The sequence below is a fragment of the Ciconia boyciana genome, chromosome 2 (assembly GCF_034638445.1).
Source record: "Ciconia boyciana chromosome 2, ASM3463844v1, whole genome shotgun sequence".
Taxonomy (NCBI): domain Eukaryota; kingdom Metazoa; phylum Chordata; class Aves; order Ciconiiformes; family Ciconiidae; genus Ciconia; species Ciconia boyciana.
In genome coordinates this window covers 35363223-35376555 of record NC_132935.1, presented here as the reverse complement: position 1 = coordinate 35376555, position 13333 = coordinate 35363223, and the positions used below count along the sequence as shown (strand labels likewise).

The 13333-nt window shown below is 36.7% G+C and overlaps 1 protein-coding gene across 5 annotated transcripts in view; it reads right to left on the bottom strand.

Moving 5' to 3' along the window:
* Positions 1-13333, bottom strand: part of JPH1 (junctophilin 1) — an 85521-nt gene that overhangs the window by 67455 nt on the left and 4733 nt on the right. For 4 of the 5 annotated variants that reach the window (XM_072852322.1, XM_072852321.1, XM_072852325.1 and 1 more), the window contains exon 2: positions 10239-10995. In XM_072852322.1, the coding sequence (XP_072708423.1) occupies positions 10239-10995 (757 nt within the window). Of the gene's footprint in view, positions 1-5158; positions 5253-10238; positions 10996-13333 lie in introns of those variants that run through there. The other variant, XM_072852326.1, reaches the window with a different exon arrangement.

Below are 13333 nucleotides of genomic sequence, written 5' to 3'. Positions count from 1 at the left end.
CTAAAACGCGCCACAGCATGAGACCAGCAGCCAACAGAAATCGGATAGTTATATAATTTGGTGGTTAAGCAAAGATATTTTTAGTGCTTTGCTAATCCATCTAATGCATTTCTTTCTAACAGAAGAAAATGCATTACGCTGACAGCAATAACAGGGTCAAAACATGGGGACATTGACAAGGAATTTACATTTTCTAGAAAATAAAAAAGTAGCTGAAATTATTCTTAACGGTATCCATTCCTAAGCAAGGCTCATCAGTGATTGGGAATGGGTGACACTTATACACAAATAATTTAACAGACGAGCTAAAACAAAGAAGGAAAACTTTCACAGAAACGCTTCAAACAGCAATCTCGTAACGCAAAACAAGCTGATGACACCTCAAGATAAGCAAGCAAATAGAAAATTAAGTGTGTAGGCAATTTCTGAGTGGCACATGAAGTTTATGCTAATTGGAATCCTGAAGCAACTTCTACTTTTTCTGAAAAAAACAGTACTTTTTGGAGAATGGACAGTAAAGCAACTATAAAGAGATACTAATTTAATTTAAAATAGCTCTAAAATTCAAGACTTCCATTTTTTCTCTCAGCTCCTTTTTACTTACTACACTGTTGCTGCATTAATGTTAAATGCTTATTATATTAAGTAATAAATTCTTGATATATTTAAAATTTTTCACAGAAAAATATGACTATGAAAAGTAAGAAAAGGTGGGTTTACAATGCTTACTATTGGAGATATTAACAGAATCTTGCTATTCATTTTACCTTATATTCTATTTCATATTCACCTTGGACGGAACAAAACATATTTAAAGTGAAAGCATGGGAATAGGAGGGGCAAAGCACACCAAAAATATTTTTTAAACAGTAAATATTCTTGAAAACAATAACCTGAGTTAAAACACTCCTTACTGTAATCTGAAGCAAAATACAGTGGACTTAACTGTTAAAAGGTTTTCTTTGATCTGCTCCAAAGGTTCTTTTATTAATAGATGGAAATGTCAGAGTTGCATACAAAATGCTTGTTTCCTCAGCTGACTTGCACCTAAGCAAGTTCAATTTCCGTCTCCCTTGAAACTTTTACTTGCAAAATGAGACAATTCAGTGTCAAAGAACAGAGGAAAAGATCAGAACATCTCAAACATGTGGGTTAGTTTTACAAAGGAAAAGACAATAAATGGTTTCAGGGTCAGAGAGATGATATGAAATGGTTTTAAATTTAACAGTGAGTGTATAAAAGCAGATAATCCAAGAGGAAACTGTCACCATAATTCTGCAAAGTGAATTTCTATGCAAAACCAGAACTATTTTCTTGAATGGATTAAGCAATACTTAATTACATTAAAATGCTTATATAATTTACGTCATAAATTCCTGTAAGTGACGGAGCTTAAAAAGTGAACTTGGGCTAAATACACACACAGAGCCAGTTCCTATGAAGTCACTTTAGCTTAGTCATAACTAAGATTTATTGGTGTTATTTCTTTTCCCTATGGAAGTCAAGTTTCACCTCAACAGTGAAAACCTTTGAGTCTTGCTTGTTTCCACCTTTGGATTTTAAGTCCTTTTGTGTAGCTGTAAGACTGACATAATCCGACACATTTATTTCTAAAGTGGTCTAAAAATTCAGAGAAAGAAAGATCTTGTAAAAGTAGCATCAAAATCACCTCTCCCTCATCTTATATATGCCAGTAAACTGAGGCAAGCACAAAGTGGAGGTGCTGCATTATAGCAGTAAAGTAACTAAACAAGCCTTAACAGCAGCCTACCAGATTCAGAGGGGTAAGAAAAAAAAGAAATATATGGCTTTCTTCTTAAACTCCTAGAACAAAAGAGCTGAGAACTCATATTTAACTGATTTCATATTAGCCAGATGCTAATAAGGAAATTCCTGGCTTTCAAGTACAAAATAGTAATACCATCTTTTCCCATCAATCCCTGTTTTTAATGTAGTAGGACCAAAGTGTAGCATTCCTCACCAGAAACTCTTTGGAATCTAAGTGGAGGAACTTAAGATAAAAAAAAGAGAAGAAATGCTTAAGTGAATAAAAAATTAGTTCAGAAACAGAATATAATGGAATGGATTAAATGACTGTTTTTCCCAACCGAGAAGGTTCACCACTGGATATCCACAGAGCTCAGGGCTGAGAACCCATGGCATTCATAAATGTTGGGGAAAATATGCGAACAGCTAAGTGGCAGAATTTGTGAACGTCAGTGCTACAGAAGAGAAGTCTGAGGGACAACTGCAAAGAAGGGCTGCACAAAACTCACTGATCACTCTTAAATGGCAAATGAAGTTCAATTTCAATGTAAGAGTGAAGGGCCAGGCAGAACAACCCTAACTTCATATAAAAAGTAAGACGCTTTGAGGTGACCTCAGGAATGAGCTCTTGGGAGACTAGATCTATATAGTAGAACTGGGAAAACTCCTAAAAATGGCAACAATAATAACCAATAGGTTGTTGCAGATGTTAAATGTTTACATGGGGAGACAAGCTCATAAGGAGAAATCTACTCCTGGACACTAGCCACAAAGAGTCTGTGCCTCTGCCTCCCCCAACAATGAGAGCAGAGAACTGTAGAAGAACGAAAAAGCAGAAAACATAACGATGTACAAATAGAGCAGTAATAAAAAGAGGAAAATAATAGTGAGGTAGGCAAAATACAGCACGTCAGTGTATGAAAATATGTACCAATGTCTATTAGATATATAAAACAGAAAAAGGTATTAATTGCCAGAAAAAAAGAACAGAAGTCACAATATGTATCACTGATCAATTAGTATTCAAACAAACAGCATTACTCATTGAACTACACCAGTTTTCAGAAAATTAATCAATTATTATTTGGGAAATATACAATTAGATCAACATAGGGGTCATTAAATCATTTAAATTACTATTTTTCTGCTGTATTTGTTCACTGAAAAACATCCTACTCTGTAGAATACTGATCAACGATGTTATAGTTCAATGACAGCATATTTTCTTATTTCTTTGAAGAAAAGCTGGGAACGTTCTGTATTAATTGGTTTAGTCTTTGAGCAAAACAAGTAAATTACTCAAGCTCTGACTAGTACTACTAGCCATATGTATGTAGTTGTACTAAATACAGTAGAAATATAAAGTATCTTTTTGTTTTTGAAAATATTTTTATAGCAATCAATAATATAAGTCTAATGGCTTTACACTATGGTTCATACGGGACAACAAACAATCCAGATTTTGGTTTTTAAATGGAGATTTATTTCCATCACAGAAACTCTCCTGAAAGTCGGTAGAGACAGATGCTGTTTGCAGCTTAGCTTTTGAACAATTGTTGTAATACAGATCAAAACTGAGATGCTGTGTAAAAACTAAGACAAGAATCTGCATAACAGCTCATCTTCTTTGGCTAAAAAAAAAAATATTAGTCTTTTGCTACTGTATCTCAGTATCACAAAAAAAAAAAAAAAGCATTAGTGTTTTCACATATATCTGCTGGGCTGCCACGGTAAAGATTCTTTCAGTTCCTAAATTAAGTATTCTGGAAAATGGGCAAAAAGCCCTTACCCATCTGAACAAAGAAACATTTCAAAAAGGTTTGTATATTAAAAAAAGGCTTTCTTATTTTAAAAGCAGTGCTGCAGTGTTCGTTCATTTATGTTTCGAAAGCAGAGAATATTTTTAATCTTGTATTAGCAATCTCCTGATATTAAAAAAGTTAGAAAAGCAACTCTGGGGTAACAATTCTATGTCTAATACAAACACAAAGTAAGATTGGCTATACTCCAGAACTGCCTTTTTTTTTTTTAAAAATATCCTTATTCAGACTTATGGCTGTAGGTAGGTGTATTTGGATATTGGTAATTTGATCAAAAAGTTAAATACTTGAGGCTTTCTTGAATTTCTAGCTGAGGGATAGTACAGGAGTAATTTTGCATATTTTCAGCCGTGTAATCTTACTGTATTAAATACTAAGAAAATAAATCAAATCTATATAGCGATGTTTATACAATTTGTATATTTCAAACAGATGTATTATTCATTCCCCAGCAAATAACAGAGGAACAGTCCAAGACTATATTCTTTTACCAACGAGTTGTTTGCGAAATTTGAGTGAAAATGTGCCCCACTGAAGTCAGTGGTATAACTCCCACAGGATTCAAGGAACATATGGTTTCCTCTAAGAATGCAGAATTAACATTAAAATTACTATCCATAGTAGCTTGAGACTTATTTTAAATTTTACCACAGCATTTTATTTGTTATCTTCAAATAGACTATGTAGTACAATGATTAAAACTGATTTTGTTTTGAACTTAAGGCAGCTCTTTGTACTAAAGCAAGCAGTCTTATATAAATACCTTTGGTATTTGTTGGATCCTATTCCTAAACACAATGTTCATATTTCGGCTATAATAAGTAAAGCATCTCAAAGATGTGTGAGGCACTAGTCTTGCAAGTGTCCAGTTTAGTTTCTTGAGTAAAGTGAGATTGGTAGAGTCAGCTAAATCCATCATGGAAAGCTGTGTGCGGTGCACATAATTCAGTGCTGTTTGGAATGATTGGCAGCTGCCATCTAGTGTGGACACAAACTATACTCCCACATGCATATAATTCCAGCTCTCCCTAGAAATCACAGTTCGTTCAGGTCAAGCTGAGAGCACTGGTCACACAAGGCAATGCACGCAACAAAGGAACTGGCCACTAAACCACTTAGTACTCCTTCCTGACAGTTCCACACGCTTCACATAAACCCACTACATGCAGCACAGCATACTGAAACTTACTCTGAATTAAGGTTATGAAAAATATAAGCACAGGTTTCATATATAACCGCTGTACTGCAAACGCTAGTGCTCCAGGGCGGACAACTGAGCTGCGCCATTCAGAAGCAGGTGCTGCCCAGTGACTTGAAGCCAGCGCTAAGCGCCCAGGCCCAGGCTGGGGCAGCGCCAGGCCAGGCCTCAGGGTAAATCAGAGTTCTCTAAATCATCCTCAGCATGGAACATTACACGAGCCAGCTACTGGCTCCAGGAGGCCACTATGACAGCGAGGGAGAGCAGGGACCCAAGAAAGTCCAGGCTGTGGCAGCGGGCTCACTCCCAAACGCAATCAAAATTGTTAGACTGGGTCTCCGCTACCCAGTGAATCCTCCTGCACCTTCCTCCTGCGGCCCCTCCACCAACTCGAGGCTCCTTCGCAATCGTGCAGAACAAAGCAGGTTGCTCATGACACAGGATCACAACCAGAGTTTCAGTAGTTTCTGTTAAAAAATAAAGGCTGAAACTAAGCCACAGCATCTGTGGACTTGGACACAAACATATTAAAAATAAAATTGAGCTGTCTAAAAAAGCTGCTCTGAAAAAGAAATCACTGCAGAAAAGACACCACTTAATCCCCCTTCAGTGCTCCCCTTAAAAGGTCTTCCTGACCAGAGGCTTGCTAGTCACTGCTATCTGAGCACAGAGAGCTAATTAACAAGGAGGAACTGCTCTATGTTATTAGTTGCAAGATATTAATTTTACTGTTATCTTCATCTTGGGTCCTTCCACAGTCTTTTGCCAGTTTCTTTCCGTTTGTTGGGCACTGCCATTTTCCCAGACTGCAAGGTCTCTAGACAGGGTAATTTGTGCAGTGCCTAACACAAAGGCACCATTATCCTTCACCAAACCTCAGGTGCTCATGTAATGAAAACCCATTACAATATTGCTTTTAAGGTGGTCAAAAGTTCTCACAGCATATTATGACAGTACACCTTACTTAAAACTCACTCTCAACTTTGGAGTAATTAAAATTATTTAGCTTCTGTGGAAAAGAGAATAAAAAAGAAGATATAATTCTTTAACCTGCTTGTTTTATGACCTGAAAGATCAATGGAGTATAAAGAAAATATCAACAAGGAAACATTTTTTGTCTTGATTTCTTTCTCCCTTTCCCTCCACACACTATCTTCCGATTCATATTTCTTACTCTTACTGTACTTTTACCTTGTCCCTCTGTGTCCCTGAAAAGCTTTTTTCCTCAGAGAGTCAACACTTAAAGGAGAATTTCTAGTTGAGCATTAGCTAGAAAAAATCCAAAGGAAGAAAAGAAAAAGAAAAAAAAAAAAGGCCTGGCTCTGAGAGTTCAATTCTTAACACCTAACATTGACTTTTCTAGAAAGAATCTGGTATATGAAGGGTACTATGCAAACAAACATAATTCCTTCTGCTTCCAGTGCTACATATTTACTTACAGGACTGATACATTTAAAAACACCCAGTGATACTGAGTATTTGAAGGTAAGTTTATGTTCAAACTCTGAAAATTAATTCCAAAAACATTACAGTTTATACCATCATAAGTATTGATGAAGGCAAAGTTAATATAATACACTAAATAGCTCCTCTAATCAGAACTTAAGTGATTTTCATACTAGGAAAGAAGTGCTCTAATATAATTCCAGTTCATATTGAACTGCAGAGGGATATCTCCTTTGAATAACATACATGACAGCAATGAAAAGGAAGTTCAAAATCCTTACAGTGAGAAATATTTGGTATCCTCAAAACAAGTTTCTATGTGACTCTTGGTTGAGTGGACATTTGGGGCTTTTTAACATCTTCCAAAGGGCTCTCCCAAATGTACATCTTCCAGCATTTGAAGCATTTCACATGTGCTTGAAATAACATAGAAAAGAATTTATTAAAAATATCTGGAAGGCACCTTTTCCTTTTAGATACCAAGCCCCAAAAAAGGCATATAGAGTAAACCTGACTGCTTTTAGCACAAATGGGTTAGATGAATTTGACCTAATTACTGCCTATAATAATGATGATTTTTTTTAAAAAAAGCCTTTAATATTTTAAAATGGAAAAATATTGAACATACTTCTGAAATTCCTCAAATTCTGGGATTTATACATTTACATCTTAATATTTTGTCTTAAATACGGCTAGTAAAACTATAATACATAATCAAGACTGTTAAGCTGTGCTATCATTTTAAAAGCATTTTTATTCATTGCTAATTTATAATCTGTTTTGGATACAGGTCTGTGTAGCAGAGGCTGGTAACTATTTCCCTTATACAGCAGCTTTCTATACATCACATGATTTTGTGACCTGGTATCTTTTGAGAAATGCTGCTATTACATCTAAAGCACCTCAGTAGAAATGCCTCAAAAACCCAAAGGCTCAGTCAGGAGAGCCAATGTAAATGCAGGCTCAGAGGAGCAACATTTAACCCAACTTTTAGATTTTTCTTTGTAGAGCGAACTGCCATGATAGGTAAAAGAACACCGAACAGATTATTAAGGAGGACTTTTAGACATAAAAAGACATTGAGAATATAAAGCAACACAGTGGTTGGTCTTGTTGATGACTGTGTGGACATCTGTCACAGGTCAAACTACCAGCCAAACCTGTCATGACCAGCAGGGAGCTATGAAGAGGAGTATGGTCTGGTTTCATTTGGCTGAGCAAACATTTTGGGAACAAAAAATACAGTAAGAACAGCGTACAACTCGAAGTTGCATTGAAAAGGAAGGTATCTGGCTGAGAGTCAGGGTTTCTAGCTCTTTGGAATGGAAACCTGGACATTCGATGGTTTTTGGGGTGAGAAAAGGTCTATCTGGAGAGTTCTTCCACTAATGGAATGGAAACCTCCAGTAAGCACGCATTGCTGGTGACATCTGCCAGGTCTGAAACATAGAAGGTTTTACAGACCAGCGTGCGGTGAGGTTATGCCACATGGGCAGAGCCACCTTTGTATTACACATTATTGAAATGAAAAAAGGCACTCCTGGATTTTTTTTTGTGTAGTAGTGATTGTAAGGAAACAGACAAGACCACCATCCTCACATTCATCTAAGACATTGCAGGAATGCTACTGTCTGAAGGATTAATAAATTATTAATGTATCAGTTTGGTTAAAAAAAGCAGTCACAAACCAATACTGGTCCTCAAGTTTCAGTGGGACAGAAGCAAGTTCTCTCATCCTGAAACCATACCAATCCAGTCAACCTAGCATTTAGCAACTGTCCAAAGCGGAAGTTTCTTCCTCAGTGCTCTTCTAGACTCTCTTCCAGATGATCTGGCTCTTAGACAGTCAGTGCTACTGACTCTGCCAGTATGACAGTCCCTTAGTTCACATAATGCCATAGCCTTGCTCCCACTGGTTGATACTAAAGGCAGTTCTGAAAACTTGAGAGATGGGAAGGGTCGTGCCATCCTTACTAGGCGAGTCCAACACGCACTCACAAGTGAAGTTAGTGTAATCTTTATGCCTGATGTTGCCTGACTAAGCGTCAGGTCTCTTTGCCTTTGACTCAGTGCCAGTACAGTTAGTGCAAAGGCTACTAAAAGAGAAGAAACCTGAATCTACAATCTTGCTATCCATACTGGTAGTCATGGGACTGTTTCAGAGAGATTCTCAGCTGAAAAAACAAAGGAATAGCCCATGGTCACAGCTGCACTACAACTGATGCTTTCTGTTGTTGGCACTTTCGAAAACACCTTTTCAAGAAATAAACATTGTTTGCAAGGACTGTTCCAAAAGAAGCAATTTGAACTCTGTTTTTCACCTAAAATTGAAGGGAAGGAACAGCAAACAAAACACTTCAGAGACATATCCCTTCTTAAAGAGGAAGTGCATACACTGTGCCTTGTAACCCAATTGTCTCAGACTACAGCTTTTTAATAGCTTTATATGGACTCAAAGTGGTGATTCCCACTGCCCACACATCCCATCAAATCAATTTTTTCAGAACTAGGGCTTATATACTGACAGAACATGATTCAACTGACAGAACAGACAGTAATTTCTTAAAGTTAGCTATCACTGCTCTGCTTTACTAATGTGGTATGCTGTCATATAATGCCTTACATATATTTATAGAAGTAATTGAGTATATGGTACCCTCTAGTTACTTAGGTGACCAATGCTCAGAAAGGTTCTTTAACAGTATGCTAACTTCTTCATGTTTTTGTCTCAACTAGTTTTCGCTATGAGCCATCCATATATTCAAGCTTTCCCACTTACACAGTTTTTGGTCTTTTCTGTATTCTTTATGACTGTCAGAAAAAGGATAGTCACTGAGCACACACTACCGACCACACTAAATCAGGAATCAGTTGTTCAGCTCTAAGTGTAATGTGACATCCTCTTTCTAAAATAGCATGAAGATTTTCTTTCATGCACATTTCTGGGCTCTTTTTCTGGTCCACAGCATATTTCAAGAAAAGCCTGCCTGAGGAAACAAACTAAAACCAACAACAGAGAAACTGCCACAGAAACTTATTGGAAGGCATTAAAAATTAAATAGCTTTTTAAAGAGCTCTCAGACTTAATAGTAAAACCTATTAAAATTACTGATTTATTATTTATTAAATATTAAATATTTAAAAACCCCTGATTTATTAAAAATACTGATTTAATTTGTAACAATTCCATTTCATACAACTTTGCTTGGTTGTTGGTTAGGAGTTCAAAGTGAAAATGACATTTTTTTTCCCCACTACTAATACCCGTACACTTCTCCCATCTCAAACACGCGGCAGGGGGTGGGGAGAAGACGACCACCGCTATTTGAAGTGGTGGTCATAAGATCCAGACAAATTCAGACTGCAGGAGAAGCGTGCTCCAAAATGAAAGAGTCCTCATACAGAACTCTTTTTGTCAGATACTGTCCTGGCAACCAAATCAACAACCTCTAAGCACAAGAGCCTCAACTGTTATTCTTACACTGTTCATACCACAGTCTCTCAGATAAACAGATGCACCTTAAGATGTTCAATGTCAAATGGACAACTTCAGTGAGACCCAGATCCTACCCAACAAATCATCAACACAATAAGCATAACCGGAGCATGCTTATGAGAAGATATTCAATCATCACCTCACATCCCCTAAATCATTCTGTTTCCTGATTAGTTTTATTTTCCAAATAGGTTTAAAGGCATAATGCAGCAGCTCTTGAGTGAAAGCAGAAATGTATGAGTGGTGGAAATTTACTTTCACAGTATGTTATGGAACATATACGAACATCTTTACTCAAATGAGCTGAAGTTCTAAGTTTCATATGTGTAATGTCACTAAAGTCAATGGAGTTACGCATGTGAAACTGAAAGGTGAGCAAGTACTCACTAAAAACAACATTTACACCCTTGCACTTTTGACTCTTTTGTCAACAATAAGAGCTCACATGTTATAACACATTTTTGTTTCTGAAAATTCAGTAATGAACAAATATATTTTTGCTATAACATACCTTGAAGTTGCAATTTCCACTTTGGTTCTTGCCATGGCAGCTGCTCTCTGTGCACCCTCTATTGCTCTATCCACCTTTTCTCTAGTTTTTGTGTTTCGTATTGGTATAAGTTGCTTTCTTATTCCACGGACCAAAATGTTATTTTTATATTTTCCCTCTTCTTTGGTGCCATCTGGAAACATGGTACATCCATATCCATGCCGCCTGTTATTTAGCCATTCTCCTTCATATTTCATACCATTTGAACGCTCACTAATACCAAAACCACTGCGCTTGTCATTCTTCCATTCACCCATATAGGTTTCTGTAGTGGTGGCATCAACATGGTCTTCCATAGGGCAATAATCACAGTCACCGTCTCCAAAACTAATTGTAGAGTTGGCATCGCTAGAACTAATTCTGCTCATAGCAGCATCACTCCTGACAGAGCTCCGTTTGCTAGATATCGATGACCTAGATTCAGATTTTCTAAGTTTTATACTACCAAGAAGGGATCCTCTTCTGAATAAGCCTCCTTTTTTCTTAATGCCCATGGCCTCTGGATCACTGTGAAAATTGAGCACAAAACCTCCTCTTGTTCCAGCCGGACTGTCTGAAGTGACGTCATGCAGAACAGTGCCATTGCTCTGCTCACTTCGAAGTGAAGCTAGAGATGTTCGGAGGGGTGAACGGATCACAGTTGCCATGCCATAGGGTACACTCTGGCGTACACCGTATCCATGTCGCATCCCTCCTGTCCATTGCCCCTGGTATGTACCTTTTAAAGTAATAAGGAGAAATTAAATTTAGGAAGCTGTAGGAGACCTAGTACTCTACATCCAGTATGCTACAGACAATACCATGTTGTCAGCTCTGGCTTTGGTAAGAAGAAATGCAGAAAAATCACAGCACGTCACACAGTAGAAAAACTACTTTTGTTGTTTGTTTTTAAGTTATTTTTCTGCTTAACAAAGCCTTCACTTTCCCAGCTGAAGTAATTTATTTTGGCAACTAAGACACAGTAGCTGTAATCATAAGCATATTTTGAATGAATCTGTCCATGAAAAAATTTTCAAGGGAAATTTCTAAAGCAGGACTCCCTCAACATTTTTTTTAAGGTGGTCATATGGGGAGGCAGTCAGCAGAAGCAGAGCCACGTTATATGCGGTCAGCTGGGGAGGGAGACAAGGATGGAGAGAAGGAAGGGAGCAGGACACTCATGACTCTTGCCTCCAGCTGCTCACAGAAAGAGCAAGTAGGAGTAGTAAACATCCTGTTATCCTGGGTTTAAGGTGACTACAGACCTCTCCTTGTCAGGAGATATTTGACAGTCCACTAAATTGTCTTGTCTTCAGATGGTCCTTTGGATCCACTGTTATAAACCTCTATTGTAAAATTATATATTTTAAAGTTTTTGTATGTACTTGAATAGAAGAACAAAACCTCAGTATATCTTACTCTTCGTGAACTCTTGATATCAACACTTTTTGGTATCTCCAGTATCGTAAACATGGCACTGCATTATGTTGTGACAGAAAGATCAGAAACATGAATCCTTTAGCACTTTTTTTGCCTTTCATTTGTTCTGCAGTACATAAGACAGACAAGGCAGTAATAAACAGGATACTGCACACCATTCTATCATAAACATATTTCATTGCTGCAATCATAACTATTTTTGTAATTTTCTTTGAACAGCAATATAAGGAAGAGCAACATGGTATTTGATATGAGAAGTCATGGATATCCATGTAATGGAGTACACGCAAAGCTGCATCTAAGCCAAAACCCAGCATTATCAGATTACTACTGCAGACAATTTTTTTCTTGTATTCTCAAAAAGCATTTTCATTTTGACGAGATACATACTCCAGTGCCTGGTCTCTGAAAGCCATTTGTACCAGATGTTGCAAAAGAAGGTGCCAGGAACCCCACAACTGGCAAATACAAGATAATTTGCTTTCTAAGATCATTTCACTCTAATTCCCATTAAACAGCTTTAAGCTCCTCAAAATGAGGCCTCTCGCCCACCTAGCGCTGCTTCTTTTTTTTTAAAAAAGCTATTTTGAGTCTGAATATTCTTACAGAAGGATGAATAAGCAATCTTTAAAATACCTTTCTTTGATTTTGATCTGCTTTAATTGGAGCACCTATTAAAAACTATTCTTCAGAGAACTAAATATCAAATGTCAAATTCAGTGATTGACTAAATTTTTCTGAAAATATTTGTGCAATACCTGCAGTTTTAGATGTAGATCAAAGCTTCATTTGCTTTGAGATTCGATCTTCTTTGTATAAGCATACTATTTTGGTCGTGTACATGTCAATTACCTATCAATTACTGCTTCACTGTATTACCTCTTCTGCTAAGTTATATTTCAATGTTAACATGCAATTAAATTTGCCAAGTGTGCTTTCTTTATTATATAATACTAGATAGGTTCCACAACATAACTATTTTGTGTTGGTAGAAAATTCTACCAAGTGGAAGGTTTTTGTTTTAACAGATGGCTGCTGACACAAACAAACAACTTTCTTAGTTTCTTTCTCATTCTCTGTATCCTGGATACCTACTGCTGCACTGGTTGTAAGGGTGCTGAATCTAGAAACATGATTATTTTAAAAATCTCAGCATATGGAGAAGAACAAATAGAAAAATGAGCACAAAGCACTGGTATGACGTATTCTGTAAATCCTGCAAAAATACAGACACATTGTAATTTTTTCCTTATTAAACAGACATTTCCCAGAAATATATTAATATTTTATGAGCATAAATGACTACATTTTGTCCATAATTATATCTGGGATCCCCCTAGTATCATAAAAGATATGCTGGAGCTAAGAATCTGGCTACATATACTTACTGCTACATACAACAATCTGTCTAAAATTCTGTACCAGTTAATTTCATTTAAAAATAATAAATCTAATTCTAATTTTGATTATACCACAACATTACATTAAAGCAGCAGCTCATAATTATGGCTCTCCATGTTGCTAGTTGAGTGTCAGACCCGAAGTAGAATCGACTTATTTCAGTATGGAATTTTATAAAAGTACAAAAGATCAGCCTTTTTTCTTACTAATATTTTGTTTTAATTAATAAACATGCA